The sequence below is a fragment of the Odocoileus virginianus genome, chromosome 8 (genome assembly GCF_023699985.2).
Source record: "Odocoileus virginianus isolate 20LAN1187 ecotype Illinois chromosome 8, Ovbor_1.2, whole genome shotgun sequence".
Lineage (NCBI taxonomy): Eukaryota > Metazoa > Chordata > Mammalia > Artiodactyla > Cervidae > Odocoileus > Odocoileus virginianus.
The window spans coordinates 23,946,463-23,965,432 of record NC_069681.1 but is presented as its reverse complement, the minus strand read 5'-3'; the positions used below and the strand labels follow the sequence as shown (position 1 = coordinate 23,965,432).

The 18,970-nt window shown below is 64.2% G+C and overlaps 1 protein-coding gene across 4 annotated transcripts in view; it reads right to left on the bottom strand.

Moving 5' to 3' along the window:
* RASA3 (RAS p21 protein activator 3) overlaps nt 1-18,970 on the bottom strand; it is an 85,679-nt gene that overhangs the window by 16,619 nt on the left and 50,090 nt on the right. For 2 of the 4 annotated variants that reach the window (XM_070471341.1, XM_070471342.1), the window contains exons 5-16: nt 16,127-16,203; nt 10,860-10,940; nt 10,485-10,557; nt 9,388-9,464; nt 4,965-5,069; nt 3,823-3,979; nt 3,143-3,291; nt 2,495-2,609; nt 1,945-2,019; nt 1,431-1,554; nt 1,015-1,121; nt 73-150 (exon numbers count right to left, since the gene is read on the bottom strand). In XM_070471341.1, the coding sequence (XP_070327442.1) occupies nt 73-150; nt 1,015-1,121; nt 1,431-1,554; nt 1,945-2,019; nt 2,495-2,609; nt 3,143-3,291; nt 3,823-3,979; nt 4,965-5,069; nt 9,388-9,464; nt 10,485-10,557; nt 10,860-10,940; nt 16,127-16,203 (1,218 nt within the window). Of the gene's footprint in view, nt 1-72; nt 151-1,014; nt 1,122-1,430; nt 1,555-1,944; nt 2,020-2,494; nt 2,610-3,142; nt 3,292-3,822; nt 3,980-4,964; nt 5,070-9,387; nt 9,465-10,484; nt 10,558-10,859; nt 10,941-16,126; nt 16,204-18,970 lie in introns of those variants that run through there. The other 2 variants (XM_070471343.1, XM_070471344.1) reach the window with 2 other exon arrangements.

Sequence of the window (18,970 nt, the reverse complement as noted above, 5' to 3'; positions counted from 1 at the left end):
TGGTGAGTCTCCTCATCCTGTTATTCCACATCCTCCTTTGTATTGAAAAGAGAATTAAAGTCAGTGACTCACAGACTTGGACTTGGACAGACTGCCTAGAGTCTGAATGGTCTTCGAAACAAGTGTCAGCGTCCTCGATGTCTGTGGGTCCTGCCAGAGACGAGAAGGTGACAGTCTCTCAGATGAGTTGTGACTGAGCCCAGGACTGCCACCAACAAAAGGAAGCACACCCCTAAAAGCGGTCCCGTCGTGCCTGTCATCCGTGAGGGAGCAGCTAAACGCAAGCCTGCTGGATTCACAGGTCCCTGCAGACCCTCCACCTGTACGGCTGGGAACTGCTGAAAAGGCGGGCCCTTGGGCCACTCATGCCCAGTGCTGCTAGCCAAGGGGCAGGTTTCTGGCCACATTTCCCAGGACCTGCCCAGGGACTCCTCACCCTCCACACCGCTCACAGGCTGAACTCGAACCCAGGAATGGGCCATCATCCTGGGCTTTCCACCAAGCACTGGGGCCACCTGGCACATTGTGCATGAGGGTGTGGGCCTTGCTCATGGTCATGGCGGGAGTTCACATGCTCACCAAAAGTCCATGCTGACCACCTGGCCTGAATATGACTGAATATACCCAAGGTCAGGGACACTGTCTTCCCATGGTGGGTGGGGTGGCGGCAGCCCTCAGTTGAAGCCCTGGTCACACCATCCGACAGTTTTAATGACATGACTTAGATCAGAATGTCTCAGTACCTCCCGGAGATAAGGACTTGAGGGCCTGTGGCTCATCCATAACTCAATTACCACGTGGAGCTGTCTCTGTACCTTCCCCCACTCGGCTAGCAGCACCTTCCCTAACCCCTGCGGGTGCAGGGGGCTGGACGGGTCAGGAGCACCGGCTGGACGGGTCAGGGCAGCCAGACAGGTCAGGGCGGCTGGGCAGGTCAGGGCGGCTGGGCGGGTCAGGGCGGCTGGATGGGTCTGGTTGACTAGTCCCTGTGAGCTGTGCCTGAGGCTCACTCACCGTGTGGTGGGGTGTGAGCTGGAAGAGGTTGGGGGACAGGATGGCTGGAGCGAAGAACCGCAGGAAAATGAAGCTGCTCACAGCTGTGTACCGTACATCCAGGTCATCTGTGGTGGAGACAGACAGACAGACTTGCCTGGGCTTCTGGAGCCACAGGGAGAAACCAGGGCCGGGAAGAAAACAGGAGCCACGGGGACAAAGCTCGGTTCCCTGGGCCGGGCTGGGGTCTGACTCCCCCAGGGGCGGGTATGGACAGGGGAGAGTAGACAGCGGGGGGAGAGCTGGGGGTGCAAACGGGGCCCTCCATGCTGGTGCCTGACCCCTCCCAACAGCAACGGCGGAGCCCTAACCCTGACGGGGCCTGCGAGTCCTCTGTGGCCTGGAGGCCTCTCCGAGAGGGGCCCACAAGCACTCACCCTGGAAGCGCTTGGCGGCTGCCTCCCGCAAGGAGAAGAAGATGTCACACATGACGGTGGGGCAGCTCACCCCCGATTTGGTGATGACGCTGAACACACGGTCCACGAACTGCCGCAGGTTCTCCTGCAAAGGCGCAGGGCAGTGCCGGCTGCACCCAGCCATCCCGGGGCTGCAGAGCTGGCTGCTCAGAGCCCCACGGCCCCCGGGGCCCTCAGGCAAGACTTCCTGCCACGGGTCAGGACCAGCGCGCTGTGGAGTCCAGACCCTGCCTCCAACCAGGGAGGGCGGAGGGGCACCCTGCCGACCAAGGGCCCATAGATGGCCACGGGATGTGACCTCCAAAGGCCAGGACCCCTCTGGGCTCTTTAGAGGCACAGACAGCGTGACCCGCGGGCCGGGCCTGGAGCAGTGTGGCGGCTGGTGCCTGAGTGGCCCCCACAGCGCTGCAGGTCAGGCGCCCTGGCCCCACAGCCCCGCCCATCCCGAGCGTGCGGCAGGGCGCGCGGGCCTCACCATGTTGCTCTCCAGGCTCTCACCGTCCTTCAGCCTCACGGGGTCGATCTCACAGGACTTGTGACTCTGGCAAATCTACAAAGAGCGTTTGGGACAAGCCACACATAAGCTGATCTGGGGCCCAGGCGGGCGGAGGCCCCGGAGGGCCTGGCCCGACCACGGAGCGCCGGCTCACGGGGTGAGTCCCACTGGGCTCACTCAGAGGTCACCCCAAGGCACCCTCAGGGCTCGGTTCACGGAGCAAACCGGAATCGAGTCTCAGTCCTCACGACTGCAAAGGACCCGCTTCCTGTGAAACGGTTCTGAGGAAACGCCCCTCTGGGAAAGGGGGCCATGAGGAGCAGCCTCTAGGACTGGGGAAGGAGGCGTCCTCCCGTGGGTCCTCCTGTCTGAGCGAAATGATGGGACTTTCTGAAGTATTTTCCTAATTTGAGAAAATGAGGGAGGCTCTGGGATGCTCAAACCCCCCTTGGGAGGCAGGGGAGGCTGGCACGGTGGCGACAGCTCTTGGCTCCGGGGGCGCCCGGCCTCCCCTCCTGCGGGCCCTCACCTCCTCTATGGTGGGTTTCAGGGTGACGTGTAGGTACTGCATGCCCGCCAGCTTCATCGTCTCATCGATGCACTTGGATGTCAGCGAGTTTCCTCGGAAGATGGTGTTGGGGTCCCTAGAAAACAGCACGGATAGGGAGGCGTCCAGGGAGTGGGGGGCTGCCCTGACCAATGAACACCTTGCAGCAGCCAGGGGTCCAGGCCTGCCTGCTGCCTAACTAACCCCCCACCACTACGGCCACCAGGGCCCTGTACTTCGAGAGCCACATCTGGTCTTTAGGGACACAGGACAGCACCAGGGGCAGAGGGTGGCCTTGCCACAACACCACAGACACGTGTGGGTCTTTCTGAGCCGTTGGTCCCAGCAGAGCCCGCCTCCTAGAACAGCTGCAGGCCCTGGGGAGCAGGGACCCGGCCCCTGACCCGGGCTTCTTGCTCACCCTGCAGTCCCGACCTCGGAACTGAGCTGCTCCCAGGCAGCCGGTTCCCTGCTCACCCGTCCCCCAACTCATTTCCAAGAGAAGAGGCAAAGTTTTAGAAGAGCCAGCGTGTTGGTGAAGTCCGCGTGGCTGCCTGCAGCTGCCTGGGCCCCGCCCAGCCCCGCATCAGGCCGGGACCCCAGAGGGCCTCGGGCCCGGCTGGCACTCACTGGGTCCTGCGGACCTCGGCGCTGGCGATGGCACTGATGAATGGCACCACCCGGCCGTAGTGCAGGAAGAGCCGCACCAGCGGGATGGCCGCCTCCTGCTTCTCCCTGCAGACCTCGCCCAGGATGTGAGCCGCCGACGCGGAGACAGGCTGGGGCAGGGTGTGGGAAGTGAGCCCCCGCCTGCCTGGCCGCTCCTGGTGCCCCACCCACCGCCCACATGCAGTACCAGCTGCTGTGCAGACGGCCCACCCACGACCCTGGGGCCACAGTCAGACACCCCGCACGTCCTGGGCCTGCTGGGCTCCCGTGACTCTCCTGTGGGCTGTGGGGGTTCCCCTGGCTCTCCTGTGGGCTGTGGGGGTTCCCGTGGCTCTCTTGTGGGCTGTGGGGGTTCCCCTGGCTCTCCTGTGGGGTGTGGGGGTTCCCACGACCCTCCTGCAGGCTGTGAGGGTTCCCGTGGCTGTCCTGAGGGCTGTGGGGGTTCCCGTGGCTGTCCTGTGGGGTTTTGGGGTTCCCGTGGCTCTCATGTAGGGCTGTGGGGTCCCCACCCCCGGTAAAGGGAGACACAGACAGTCCTGAGCACTAGGCAGGCTGGGAGGTCCGGGCTGAGGGCCGGGGGTGGGGGCAGGCTGCCAGGCGCCGGGCGGAGGCGGGCAGGGCCAGGGGGGCCACGCAGGTACCTCCACATCCGCAGACCTCAGCAGCAGGTCCCGCAGGGGGCGGTAGTAGTCGGAGGAGAAAACGTGGTCTTCCGTGTAGACCACGTTCAAGCGTAGGGAGCCCAGATCCCCCGGCTTCAAGCTCTTGCTGCCACTGTCCCGAGGCTGAAGGAAGTACCTGGTGCGGGACACACGGACGGGCGGCGTGAGGCCGCCGCTGCCCCGGCACCCTGCTGCAGTGGACCTCTGACATGGGCGGGGTCAGCGTCTGAGGCGAGGGGGCTCGCGGACACTGCCCCGGGCCCCCCGACCCCTCCCACAGAGTCCCTGCACCTGGGGCGGCCCCCACCCGAGCCCCCCAAAGGGTCTGTGTGGGGGGGTGGCCCCCACGGTCGCTCACTTTGGGCTGATCACAGAGCCACAGACCCAGAAGCGGGGGGTGGGGTGGGAGGAACAGACAGGGCCGTGAGCAGTGCAGGAGACTCTGCAGGAAAACCATTTGCCCTGGAGAATGACCCCTGAGAACGGCCATCCCTGAGCAGCACCGGGTGGAAAGACCCTCAGAGATGGGCACTAGTGGGGAGGGAGGGCTCGTACTGTGGGCTGGGTGGCCCCAGGCCCAGGGCACCCAGTGGTGCTCCTGACAGACACCCTTGCCCTCCCGGCCCACCCAGGGCCTTGCAGCACCCAGCTGCCCCGAGCTCCCAGGCCAGGCGGCCTGAGGTACGAGCAACTGAGGCACTGACCGTCGGCTGGCCTCCCGTTCAGCCCCATCCCAAGGCCAGGTTGCTGGTCAAGCAGGGCTGCCTGGGAACTGAAATAGGAATTCCAGTTCCCTGGGGCGGATGCTCCCTGGGGCACAGCACCAACATCTGCCCACGTGTTGGCAGGTGAGTAGGCTCTGGGTTGAGGCGTGAGGCGAGTGATCTACGCCTGCCCCCACCCCAGTGCTGGGCCGGGGCGGGGAAGTCACTGTCGGGGCTCAGCCTGTGAGCCTGGGGTCTGCTCCCTCCCTGTGACACGGTGATGCGACCCATGGGCCCAGGAGCCTGGAGTCGAGGCAGGAGGCAGGGGGCGGGGTCCTGGTCTCAGGACACCTGGGGGCCCGCCTGCTGGCACCCAGGACCACGAGCACAGATGCTGCCAGACTGCGGGGACCTCACCAGGCTTCGTGGGGGCTGGACTGCCGCAGCACCTTCAGCGGGACCCTCAGCTCCCCGAGGAACTCATCCCCGAACTTCAGGTTGCTGGCGTTCCACAGGTCCACCCTGGAAGGCAGAAGGCATGAGGCCTCTGACCAGGCAGCCAGGCAACGGGAACCCCGAAGCCCAGAGCTGGAGCAGGACAGGCCCACAGGCCACTCTGAGCACAGCTGAAGCCTGAGGTCCAAGCTGCTCAGGCCGTTGGCGGGAGAGCTGCTCACCCAGAGCCCTACCCCACGGGCCTTGCAGGGCAGACCCCAGCCTGTCCCCGACTGAGTGTCAGAACCTCGGGCTTCAAGGGAAATCCTGACCCACAGGAGAGCAGACTTACATGGTGTCACATCTGGAGAAGCCCTATGGTTCTCACGAGCATGGTGGTCAGACCCACTGTGGCCACCCCAGACTCAGGCTTATGAGCTGTCCCCAGACACGGGGGTGGTGCAGCAGCCGGGGGGCAAGAGGGCTGGTGAGGCCCAGAGGGATGCTGGGCTGTGCCCTAGAGGCCCCGCCGCGGGGGTCGAGAGGGCTGGTGAGGCCCAGAGGGATGCTGGGCTGTGCCCTAGAGGCCCCGCCGGGGGGGGGGGGGCAAGAGGGCTGGTGAGGCCCAGAGGGATGCTGGGCTGTGCCCTAGAGGCCCCGCCGCGGGGGGTCGAGAGGGCTGGTGAGGCCCAGAGGGATGCTGGGCTGTGCCCTAGAGGTCCCGCCGCGGGGGGTCGAGAGGGCTGGTGAGGCCCAGAGGGATGCTGGGCTGTGCCCTAGAGGTCCCGCCGCGGGGGTCGAGAGGGCTGGTGAGGCCCAGAGGGATGCTGGGCTGTGCCCTAGAGGTCCCGCCGCGGGGGTCGAGAGGGCTGGTGAGGCCCAGAGGGATGCTGGGCTGTGCCCTAGAGGCCCCGCCGCGGGGGTCGAGAGGGCTGGTGAGGCCCAGAGGGATGCTGGGCTGTGCCCTAGAGGCCCCGCCGCGGGGGGCGAGAGGGCTGGTGAGGCCCAGAGGGATGCTGGGCTGTGCCCTAGAGGCCCCGCCGGGGGGGGGGCGAGAGGGCTGGTGAGGCCCAGAGGGATGCTGGGCTGTGCCCTAGAGGCCCCGCCGCGGGGGGGCGAGAGGGCTGGTGAGGCCCAGAGGGATGCTGGGCTGTGCCCTAGAGGTCCCGCCGCGGGGGTCGAGAGGGCTGGTGAGGCCCAGAGGGATGCTGGGCTGTGCCCTAGAGGCCCCGCCGCGGGGTTCGAGAGGGCTGGTGAGGCCCAGAGGGATGCTGGGCTGTGCCCTAGAGGCCCCGCCGCGGGGTTCGAGAGGGCTGGTGAGGCCCAGAGGGATGCTGGGCTGTGCCCTAGAGGCCCCGCCGCGGGGGGCGAGAGGGCTGGTGAGGCCCAGAGGGATGCTGGGCTGTGCCCTAGAGGCCCCGCCGCGGGGGGCGAGAGGGCTGGTGAGGCCCAGAGGGATGCTGGGCTGTGCCCTAGAGGCCCCGCCGCGGGGGGCGAGAGGGCTGGTGAGGCCCAGAGGGATGCTGGGCTGTGCCCTAGAGGCCCCGCCGCGGGGGGCGAGAGGGCTGGTGAGGCCCAGAGGGATGCTGGGCTGTGCCCTAGAGGCCCCGCCGCGGGGGTCGAGAGGGCTGGTGAGGCCCAGAGGGATGCTGGGCTGTGCCCTAGAGGCCCCGCCGCGGGGGGCGAGAGGGCTGGTGAGGCCCAGAGGGATGCTGGGCTGTGCCCTAGAGGCCCCGCCGGGGGGGGGCGAGAGGGCTGGTGAGGCCCAGAGGGATGCTGGGCTGTGCCCTAGAGGCCCCGCCGCGGGGGGCGAGAGGGCTGGTGAGGCCCAGAGGGATGCTGGGCTGTGCCCTAGAGGCCCCGCCGCGGGGGGCGAGAGGGCTGGTGAGGCCCAGAGGGATGCTGGGCTGTGCCCTAGAGGCCCCGCCGCGGGGGGCGAGAGGGCTGGTGAGGCCCAGAGGGATGCTGGGCTGTGCCCTAGAGGCCCCGCCGCGGGGGGCGAGAGGGCTGGTGAGGCCCAGAGGGATGCTGGGCTGTGCCCTAGAGGCCCCGCCGCGGGGGGCGAGAGGGCTGGTGAGGCCCAGAGGGATGCTGGGCTGTGCCCTAGAGGCCCCGCCGCGGGGGTCGAGAGGGCTGGTGAGGCCCAGAGGGATGCTGGGCTGTGCCCTAGAGGTCCCGCCGCGGGGGTCGAGAGGGCTGGTGAGGCCCAGAGGGATGCTGGGCTGTGCCCTAGAGGCCCCGCCGCGGGGGTCGAGAGGGCTGGTGAGGCCCAGAGGGATGCTGGGCTGTGCCCTAGAGGTCCCGCCGCGGGGGTCGAGAGGGCTGGTGAGGCCCAGAGGGATGCTGGGCTGTGCCCTAGAGGCCCCGCCGGGGGGGTCGAGAGGGCTGGTGAGGCCCAGAGGGATGCTGGGCTGTGCCCTAGAGGCCCCGCCGGGGGGGGCGAGAGGGCTGGTGAGGCCCAGAGGGATGCTGGGCTGTGCCCTAGAGGCCCCGCCGGGGGTGGGGCGAGAGGGCTGGTGAGGCCCAGAGGGATGCTGGGCTGTGCCCTAGAGGCCCCGCCGCGGGGGGGCGAGAGGGCTGGTGAGGCCCAGAGGGATGCTGGGCTGTGCCCTAGAGGTCCCGCCGCGGGGGTCGAGAGGGCTGGTGAGGCCCAGAGGGATGCTGGGCTGTGCCCTAGAGGTCCCGCCGCGGGGGTCGAGAGGGCTGGTGAGGCCCAGAGGGATGCTGGGCTGTGCCCTAGAGGCCCCGCCGCGGGGTTCGAGAGGGCTGGTGAGGCCCAGAGGGATGCTGGGCTGTGCCCTAGAGGTCCCGCCGGGGGGGGGCGGGGCAAGAGGGCTGGTGAGGCCCAGAGGGATGCTGGGCTGTGCCCTAGAGGCCCCGCCGCGGGGGGTCGAGAGGGCTGGTGAGGCCCAGAGGGATGCTGGGCTGTGCCCTAGAGGCCTCGCCGCGGGGGTCGAGAGGGCTGGTGAGGCCCAGAGGGATGCTGGGCTGTGCCCTAGAGGCCCCGCCGCGGGGGGCGAGAGGGCTGGTGAGGCCCAGAGGGATGCTGGGCTGTGCCCTAGAGGCCCCGCCGCGGGGGGCGAGAGGGCTGGTGAGGCCCAGAGGGATGCTGGGCTGTGCCCTAGAGGCCCCGCCGCGGGGGGCGAGAGGGCTGGTGAGGCCCAGAGGGATGCTGGGCTGTGCCCTAGAGGCCCCGCCGCGGGGGTCGAGAGGGCTGGTGAGGCCCAGAGGGATGCTGGGCTGTGCCCTAGAGGTCCCGCCGCGGGGGTCGAGAGGGCTGGTGAGGCCCAGAGGGATGCTGGGCTGTGCCCTAGAGGCCCCGCCGCGGGGGTCGAGAGGGCTGGTGAGGCCCAGAGGGATGCTGGGCTGTGCCCTAGAGGCCCCGCCGCGGGGGTCGAGAGGGCTGGTGAGGCCCAGAGGGATGCTGGGCTGTGCCCTAGAGGCCCCGCCGCGGGGTTCGAGAGGGCTGGTGAGGCCCAGAGGGATGCTGGGCTGTGCCCTAGAGGTCCTGCCGCGGGGGTCGAGAGGGCTGGTGAGGCCCAGAGGGATGCTGGGCTGTGCCCTAGAGGCCCCGCTGCGGGGCCCCAGGCAGCGGGACCGTGTGCCGGGCCAGGCCTCACACAGAGGGGCTCGGAACCTCTGCTCTGCGCCTGGGAAGACACCGCAAGGTGAACACAGACCATGTGGCCTCTAGCCACCACCCGGCACCCTCCTGTTAAAATGATCCAGAAAACTGATGTTCCTGTCTATGGATGAGAGAGTTAAATCTTAGGTAGGTTGATAAGGAGTCCAGGGCCTTCTAGGAGGAGAAAGGGACAAACATTTTTTTCTACATTGCTTTATCTTAGTCACATAAGACATTTTATCTTAAACTCTGAGTTGTTATAACAACAGTCTTTAAGACTAACTTTCTTTAAGCCTAGAGCTAATGATTACACAACAATACAACAAAACAATTCACCTTGCTCCGGGTATGTTTTCCCTAAAGCTCTGAACTAACGATTGTATAACAGTATCTTGCTCAAGGCCATGTTTTTTCCTCTTAACAGGAACCTTCTGACTAACCTTGCTATCTTAAGAGTATGTTGTGGAAGTGGGTCTGGCAAAAGTACATAAAGCCTTGATCAGACTAGTGAGGGGGGCACTCCCTATTCCCCTTCTGATGTCTGTGTCAGAAGCTTTCTCTCTCCTTTTTCACTGTAATAAAACTTCTGCCACACAAGTGGCAGAGTGATCAAGCCTGGCCCCTGGTCCCAAAGCTAAATCTTTGGAGGCTGAGATCCAACATGGTTCACCATAAGCTATCACAGATGTTGCCCAGTTTCTATAGACAGAACAGGGATCCAGCAGGAGATAGCAGCCCAGGCACACCGCCTGGGAAACTCAGCCCCGAACCCCCACTCACCGGATCTCCAGCTTGTCCACGTCCTCATCCTCAAAGTCAAAGTGGGACTTGCGGCTGTAGCTGCAGGGCCTGGTCACCTGTGGGCACGAGAGCACGTCAGGCCTCCCTGCCCCTGGCGCCTGCTCACCCCTGCACACGCACCCCGCGAGGGAGGGCTGGCCACCTTCTCCTGGCTACAACAGGCGCATCCCAGGATGGCACTGGTTCTTCATCCAGGCTTTCAGGCTGTGCCCCTAGCCCCCCACAGGCGCCCTATGAGGCCAACATTGCCCATCCTCTTGAGGGCCCAGGCGGAAGAGGCCAGTGACCCCTGCACATCCTGACCCACCCCTCCAAGTTCATTTGCAAAGTCCCCTTCCACCTTTCCACCCTAGCGTCTCCAGTTTCCTACAGCTCCAGTGCTCCATGCACTTTCCAAGCCCCACTCCGGAAGCCCTGCCCACTGCCCCTTGGACGGTGGTGCATCCACTCTGCTCCAGGAGCCCCGATGCCATATCGCCACATGAGGGCACAGCTGCTCCATCCTCCCCGCGCTGGGCAGCGAACCACGGAGATGGCAGTGAGACCCTCACACTCACCTACGGTGACCTTTGTGGGGGGACAATGGCCCCTTGAGCGTTATTGGGGCTGGCATCTATGAGCCAATGGTTGGCAGTTCTGTGGCAGCCTGGTCCTCACCCACCAGCCAACTGGTGGCTCTGGTTCTAAGGGGCAGTTGGGGGCTCTCGTTTGAATGCACTACTTCCACCCCCAAAACCCTCACTACTTGTGTTGAAACAAGCTTCCCTCTGCTGCTCAAGGGAGACTGGGTGGAGCAAAAAAACCCAAACAAAGCCAGCCAAAAAACCCCAAAGTCTTGGTAATTTGAAAAGTATTGATTTGTCAGCATTCAACACAAAACCAGGTCAAGCTGGAAGCAGCAAACAGCCTTTCTGCCCAGGGAAGGAAGGAGCTCCTGGGAGTTCACACTGCAGGGTGGGAGAGACTCCAGGTGAGGGACAGCACCCCAGAACTCTCTGCAGCAGTGACCGAGGGCCCTTTTGCCAAAGACCCTGGGGTGTGGGTATCGATCGTGTTTGTGCCACTGAAACACTGACCTCAAAGTAAAACACTTCGTCAAACTGCGGGTTGTTGGTCTTCTTCTTCACCTTCGTCTTCTTCGCTTCTGACCTGCGTTTGAGGAGAAGGATCGGATGGAAAACACTGTTGACGCTGATTCCACCAAGGCTGGGCCCTCCAGGGCACAGACCACATGCGGTTGTGTCTCCAGCACCTGATGGTATGCAAATCAGGACCCTTTACTGAGCCAGAGACACCCACGTGAAGAACAGGAAGGCTTTCTTCTTAAAAACTTCAGGCCATGAAGGAAACTGAAGGAAGTGAGACCTACACAGCCTGCCTGGCCCACCTGCTTTCTGAGGAAAGCCCCGCCTCAGCGACCTCGCCCACTCTGCAGCCAAGGCGGTACTTGCCTGCACGGTCCTGCCAGGGTCACTGTGGCGTAGGGGTCACACTGCCCGTTCACGATGGGGAGGCCCTGGCACTCGAGGATGCTGAGGAGAGAAGTGGGGGTCAGGAGGGCACCTGAGGCCCAGGGCCTGTCTCTCACAGCCGCCCTGAGGTCTGAGAGGGTGGATGTCTCAATAGCTCAGGCCAAGAGCCACAAGTCCCTACAAAGCGCTTCCCGGGCTTCCATCTAGTGAACAGAGATGGACACCCTGGTCAGTGGGCAGCAAACACCTGGGGGCAAGAGGAAGTGTGTGTGCACCCACGGGAAGGACAGACACGCTTCCAGTGTTGGCTGGAAACACGGCACAGCGTAAGGGCTGAGGGTCGTGTTTACGTGGGCCTTTCTGAGGACCTGACCCAGGAGGCAGCCTCTCAGATGGCTCTGAACAGGTGAGAGGCGCCGGGGTACAAAGGAGTTCCTGCAACAAAGACCAGTGGTCGGAACATCAAAAGGTCACTGTTAATTAAACCCAGACACCTTGGGTTAAGGAGTTTAGTGTTTTTCCACACATGGGAAGATACGGGCGGCAGTCTGGGCTCACTGAGATCATCCCTCTGATGGGCACCTCGGCTCCCTGAGGCCAGAGTCTTGGACTGTCCGCCCTGAGACCCTTGGGGTGGGGGCGCTGCTGGGGGCGGCTGCAGTGGCTGCTGGCTTGGAGGTGCAAGGCCCTCTGTTTACGATACGGCAGGTGACGTCCTTTGTCCACAGTGCCGAGTTCCCTGAGTGAAGCCCCTGCCTTCCGTCCCCAGGAGCTCGAGAGAGGTCTATGCAGCCCTGTCAGGCAGGAAGCGGGACTCGGTCTGTGCTCGCGGGGGGCCTGAGGGCCCAGCACTGCAGGGGCTCCCAGTCCTGGCCCGTGTGCTGCCTCCAGCGTGCTCCTCGGGCAGGGAAACCCCATCTCAGGCTTTGCTCCATCAACTGCCCTGGCTCCTGGCTCCCTGTGGGTCTGGATCGTGGGCACGCCCGCTCTTGGACCGCCCTTGTCCATCACCTGTCACCCGGCTCTGCCGCGGGGCAGGCCTTGCTCCTGTTTGAACTCCTGGCCGGATGCTGTGAACCTCACGCTGTCGGTGCCCGGGTTCTGCGCTCCTCTGTGCCGCCAGAGGCTGTGGTCTCTTGTCCGAAGAAGCTGCTCTTCAGCTCTGTCCGGGAGGCGCCGGTGGCCTCGGCTGGGGGCAGTCTGGCCCCATTGCCTGGCGTGGCCCCGAGTCCGCCGAGTGTCTGAGTGAGAGCGTGCTCTCCACTGGGCTGGGGGAGGCTCGAGTGAGCCCCCGCTCTGCGGCCCCTTTGCGCTCAGCCCTCTTGCCCACCTGGCCCCGAGGGGCTCCACCCTGTCCACTCGCGCAGGCGCAGGGAGCGCCACCAAGTGCCCTGCTCCGCAGGAGACGCCCGGCTCCGCATCTCTTCTCACTCGCCTTGGGCTCTGCTGGGGGAGCTCGCGTGCGTCACCAACGCATGTCCAGGACAAGAGTGACCTCGTCTGCTTCCTCCTGTGGGGGCCGCCCCCGTCCCCCTGGTGCAGACGGCGTCCGCTCTCTGGTCCTCTGAGGTGAGAGAGGGCACACGTCCCACCGTCCCATCCTGGCTGGAAGCAGAGCCCGAACCCCACTCAGACGCCGAGGGCCTGACTCCCGCCTGCCTGCCTCGGGGAGACCGAGGCCCCGCTCACTCCTGCAGGTGGGCACCTGGGTGGCTTCTGCCCCTCGAGGGCCCTGGAGGTCCTGACCCTTCACGGGACCGCCTCTGTCCGGTCAGAGCTCCTCTGTTCCCGCTCCGTGAGTGGCGGCCTCTCCGTTCCTCTGCCCACTGGACGGGCTGGGCCTCAGGAACGTCGGCGAGCGCCTTCAGGTCTTTCCCTTCCACGCTTCTTTCTGGGATGCCTCACTTCTCTGCCTGCTACAGACCTGGTCTGGGGTCACCCTCCTGCCTCCATGAACTAACTTCTCACTAAACAAGGATCTCAGGCACAGTTCCAGGGATGGGCGTGAAGCCGTGAGCTAGTCAAGGGCTCCTGTGAGAGCCCGGGGAGGGGGTTAGTGTGAGGGGCTGACACCCTGAGAGACCTGGGGAGGGGTTTGTGTGAGGAGCTGACACCCTGAGAGGCCCGGGGAGGGGGCCTGTGTGAGGGGCTAACACCCCTAAAGGCCTGGGGAGGGGGCCTGTGTGAGGGGCTGACACCCCTAAAGGCATGGGGAGGGGCTTGTGTGAGGGGCTGACATCCCTACAGGCCTGGGGAGGGGCCTGTGTGAGGTGCTGACACCCCTAAAGGCCTGGGGAGGGGCCTGTGTGAGGGGCTGACACCCCTAAAGGCATGGGGAGGGGCTTGTGTGAGGGGCTGACATCCCTACAGGCCTGGGGAGGGGCCTGTGTGAGGTGCTGACACCCCTAAAGGCCTGGGGAGGGGCCTGTGTGAGGGGCTGACACCCCTAAAGGCATGGGGAGGGGCTTGTGTGAGGGGCTGACATCCCTACAGGCCTGGGGAGGGGCCTGTGTGAGGGGCTGACACCCCTAAAGGCATGGGGAGGGGCTTGTGTGAGGGGCTGACATCCCTACAGGCCTGGGGAGGGGCCTGTGTGAGGGGCTGACACCCCTAAAGGCATGGGGAGGGGCCTGTGTGAGGTGCTGACACCCTGAGGAGCGGGGGGACAGGGGGGACAGAGGGGACAGGGGGGACAGAGGGGACAGGGGGGACAGAGGGGACAGGGGGACAGGGGGGACAGAGGGGACAGGGGGACAGGGGGGACAGGGGGGACAGGGGGGACAGGGGGGACAGGGGGGACAGGGGGGGACAGACGGGGACAGGGGGGACAGGGGGACAGGGGGGACAGGGGGGACAGAGGGGACAGGGGGACAGAGGGGACAGGGGGACAGGGGGACAGAGGGGACAGAGGGACAGGGGGACAGGGGGACAGGGGGGACAGGGGAGCAGGGGACAGAGGGGACAGGGGGGACAGAGGGGACAGGGGGACAGAGGGGACAGGGGGGACAGGGGGGACAGAGGGGACAGGGGGACAGGGGGGACAGAGGGGACAGGGGGACAGGGGGGACAGGGGGGCCGGGGGGACAGGGGGGACAGGGGGGACAGGGGGGACAGGGGGACAGGGGGACAGGGGGACAGGGGGGACAGAGGGGACGGGGGGACAGGGGGACAGGGGGGACAGGAGGGACGGGGGGACAGAGGGGACAGGGGGGACAGGGGGACAGGGGGACAGGGGGGACAGGGGGACAGGGGGACAGGGGGACAGGGGGGACAGCGGGGACAGCGGGGACAGGGGGGACAGGGGGGACAGGGGGGACAGAGGGGACAGGGGAAACAGGGGGACAGGGGGGACAGGAGGGACAGGGGGGACAGGGGGGACAGGGGGTGCACCTCCCTGGGAGGAGCACACAGGGTGACCCGCCGGGTGGGAAGGGGGGAGGAGGTCCTCAGTCAGGGGCTGGGGAGCTGCGGCCCTGGGGCTGGAAGCAGGAGGAGGGACTCACTTGCAGCCACATTTGGCCAAGGCCAAGTTCAAGGGTAAAGGAATTTCCCGGGGGGGGGGGGGGGGGGGGGGGACAGGGGGACGGGGGGGCAGGGGCAGGGGTCGGGGGGGGGGGGGGGGGACGAGGGCCCCCAGGGGGACAGGGGGGGGGGGGGCGGGGGGGGGGGGGCCAAAGGGGGCGGGGGACGGGGGGGGGGGCCGGGGGGGGGAGGGGGGGAGGGGGGAAGGGGGGCGAAAAACCCCGGGGGGGAAAAGGGGGCAGGGGGGGGGGGACGGGGGGGACGGGGGGGGGGGGGACGGGGGCGGGGCGGGGGCGGGGGGACAAGGGGGGGGGGACAGGGGCGGGGGGGGGGGGCGGGGGGAAGGGGGGGGGGGGGGGGGGGAGGGGGGGGGGCGGGGGGGACGGGGACGGGGGGACGGGGGGGGGGGAAGGGGGGACGGCTGGGGCTGGAAGCAGGAGGAGGGACTCACTTGCCCCACACTCTGCCAAAGGCCCAAGTTCAAGGCTAAAGGATTTTTATCACATCCAGTTGTAAATCAGGAAGAAGGCAGGATGGTAGGTTCACTTTGGAGCCTCAGGGACAAAGGTTTTCTGGCAGCAGCTTAGTCGGGGAGCAGTTCCTCCCACACCTGGCATCTCAGGAGATGTGTCTGAACACCGGGACAGCCGCTCACCAGACAGCCACTTGCCGGCCGGCACCGCCCCTCCTCACCGACCAGCACTTGGAAGGCTCCAAGCGGCGAGGGGCCAGCCTGACTACAGCCACCCAAACATCTCAGAGAACAAGGAAGCCCGACATGCTGGCTCCCAGGATGCAACATGCACACGGGAGACGCGCCGTGGGCTCATCAGCCCTCCTCCCAGGACATCACTGCACAACCTGGCGCTCAAGCCTGTTCAGAGCCCGCCTTAGTGGAAAAGGTACATTCCCACTGGGGTATGTAAGCTGACCCCACACACACAGGTGCACACTCACCCCTACAGACCTGCAGGCACACACCCAACAGGTGCACACTCACTCCTACACACTTGCACACACATACACATGTGCATACTCACCCCTACACACCTGCAGGCACACACTGACAGGTGCACACTCACTCCTGCACACTTGCAGGCACACACTCACAGGCGCACACTCCTATACATTTGCACGCACACACTCACAGGTGTGCACACTCCTGCACGCCTGCAGGCACACACTCACAGGCGCACACTCACTCCTGCACACTTGCAGGCACACACTCACAGGCGCACACTCCTATACATTTGCACGCACACACTCACAGGTGTGCACACTCACTCCTGCACACCTGCAGGCACACACTGACAGGTGCACACTGACAGGTGCACACTCACAGGTGTGCACACTCACTCCTGCACACCTGCACACATGCACACTCACCAAACACTACGGGTAGAAGCAGCTGAGATATGGGGGTTGAGGTCAGAGGTCAAACCCCAACTCTGCCCCCAACTCACCATTTCCTTGAGTGTAAAGCCAGGGGCATGAACCCAACCTCTGCTAAACGTCACCCTGAGTGACAGGCTATTTGCAAAAACCAAACATGCTTACCCGCCCCCAGGGTAAGCACGTGCCTCACGAGGATGTTCAGACCGTCTCTGGGGGAAGCCCTGCTTCTGGGAATTTTGACTCATCTGCTTTCAAATCACAACCTACCCACTGCCAGGGGTCAGGTTCAGGGCTGAGCAGACCGGCCGTGGGGCCGTCCCGGGTCTTACCGCGTGGCCAGCTTGTGGCAGACGACGCCCGAATCAGTGATGACCTCACTCAGCCTCAGCTCCAGGTGCACCTTGCCCTGGAAGGCACAAGGACAGGGGTCACGGGGGCCATGAGCAGCGGGAGCTCGCAGGCTCTCATCAAGGACTGGTGACACCTGACACCTGACCCTGCAAGGCATCCACGGCCCGTCTACCTGCCCAGCTCAGATCCCAGAGTTTACGCCTCCAGCCCTCCTGCTTTATGTTGGGCAGGCTGCTAACGGCAAGCACTGCTTCAGAAGAAAGAAAAGGAAAGGCCCGGAGGGCGCAGTGTCTGCAGCGTGTCCGGCCGCCGATTGGGCTGAGCTCACGGCACGTCGGGGGCCGTGGGCAGCAAGGGCAGCCCTGCTGCCGTCTTGGTGTCTGCCGTGAGGCTGGTTGGAGGTCGGGAGCCTCAGCCCTGCTCTTCAGGAATGAAGTCAGTGCTCACGGATGCTCTGGGAGGAGGGGGCTGGCTGGAGGAGCGCAGCTGGGCGGGGGCTGTGTGTGCAAAGGACCCCTGGCTGAGGACAGCAAGTGGGCAGGACGGACAGGTGGACACAGCCAGGGCATTATCAGGGCTGCAAACAGAGCAGGGAAGACGAGTTCCCAAAAGTCCAACAGGAGGAGTGCGGTGCGGGTGCTTCTGGGAGTGAGTGTGACGTTAAACTAGACCGGTTCTCCTTAGAAGACAGCGGCACTGGGTCACTGTCTCCAAGTTCCTTGCCAAAACCTCCCACGGACACAGGGGCCACTGGCTGCTTGGGGGCACATTCAAGTGTCCCCTGGGCTTGCTCTGACCCCAACGGGAACCAGGCCCTCACCTCTCCAGGGAGGTGGCTCCAGAACCCCTGCTGGGCTGAGGGCTGGGGTGGTCCCCCTCCCACAGGAGGGTCAGCTGAATCCTGCTAATTAGCTGTGAGCCCAGGCAAGACGTACTAAGACTTCAGCAAGGGTTCTTGCGTTATGCTGGTCTGAGAGAAGAGAGACTCAGAGCATTGAAAACGCTGACTTCATAAGACTTCCCAGTCTTACTTAAGGGGAATAATGACTGAACAGCATTACAGACCCACACGAAACGTCCACTGGGACAGACCAACCTGACTTAAAATACACGTTAGCTAGTCTAGAAAGCATCACAGCCACTCTCAGACCACACTGGAAACTGAACTAGAACTCAGTGATAGATAGAGAGCTAAAAATAACAAAATATATGGAGATTAAACAACATATTTCCAAATAACAAGGAGGCCAAAGCAGAAGTTTCAGGAAAAAAAAAAAACACTGAATTTGTTTCTTTTCATAAGTTGACATGAAATAAAGCATCAAGATTTATGAGATGTAGCCAAAGCAACATTTAGAGGGAAATTCAAAGCAGTGAATCCAGATATTGGAAAAGATGGAAGGTCTAAAAATCAATAATCTAAGCTTCCACCTTAGGGAACTAGGATAAGAAGACAAATTAAATCTAAAGTGCCGGAAGAAAACAAATAACTTGAATCAAAGCAGCAATCAATGAAAACGAAAACAGGAAATCAATAGAGAAAATACATAAACCAAAGCGACTTTAAAAAACAGCAGTAAAATTGGTAAACTTCTAGCTATGCTAAAAAAAGAGAAAGAAGACACGTTACTAAACCAGAAATGAAAGTGAGGCGTCGCTGCTGGCTCCCGGAAACCAGCTGTGGCTCAGATAGCGTGGCTGAGATCCACAGAGGGTGCCACGCGTGCTCGCGTCAGCCCACAAGGGCACACGCAGGCACACCCAGGACTGGCGGGACCCGAGTGGTGTCGGTGGCCCTGCCCAGGTGCACAGATGTCACCAGGCAGGGTCTGGGGAGGGACAGGGCCTCGTCCCGATGTGTCTCTGAGTGTAAAGAGGCTAACCAGCATGCCCTGGGCAGCATTGTCTGTGACTTCCTACGACTCAATAACACCTTCAGAAGTAAAGGTGAAGCTTTTTCACAAGGCAAGAACAAGGGAAGCCAGCACTCGCCACCGGAGCAGCATTGAGTCTGGGGACTAAGCAGTGGGTCTGTCGCGGCTGCAGGTGAAGTCTTCACAACAGCGGGGACGGGAGTGAAGCTCATGCAGCACACGCGTCTGAACCCTCCTGAGGGGGGGCCTCCTGGGCACCCGAGCAGCAGCGGCCTCTGTCCTCCACCAGCATCGGTGTCACAGTCAGGACCGCCCCTGGACTCGGGCACCACCCCTCATTCTGAGTGATCACAGGCCCCTCCGCCTCCCGCAGCACATGGGCCTCAGTCAGATCAACCAAGCATGAGCTCCCTCACCACACCTTGGGCGTCTCCACGCACCTGTGTGCCATCTCCTTGTCACTGTCTGGGCATTGCCCCAGCGGCCATGAGGCGCCCGCAGCAGAAATCCTGAGCCCCAGCACGCAGCTCCAAGTTCAGTGGAGGCCCTGGGCCCACAAGGAGGCATGTGGACACTGGGCCAGGAGCCCGCAAAGGCCGCGTGGGCCCTCCTAGAGTTTGAACCCCGGGAAGGCCTCATGGGCCCCCCTAGAGGATGTGGCCCGTGACCCTGCTGTTTGACCCCCGGGAAGGCCTCGTGGGCCCCCCTAGAGGATGTGGCCCGTGACCCTGCTGTTTGACCCCCGGGAAGGCCTCGTGGGCCCCCCTAGAGGATGTGGCCCGTGACCCTGCTGTTTGACCCCCGGGAAGGCCTCGTGGGCCCCCCTAGAGGATGTGGCCCGTGACCCTGCTGTTTGACCCCCGGGAAGGCCTCGTGGGCCCCCCTAGAGGATGTGGCCCGTGACCCTGCTGTTTGACCCCCGGGAAGGCCTCGTGGGCCCCCCTAGAG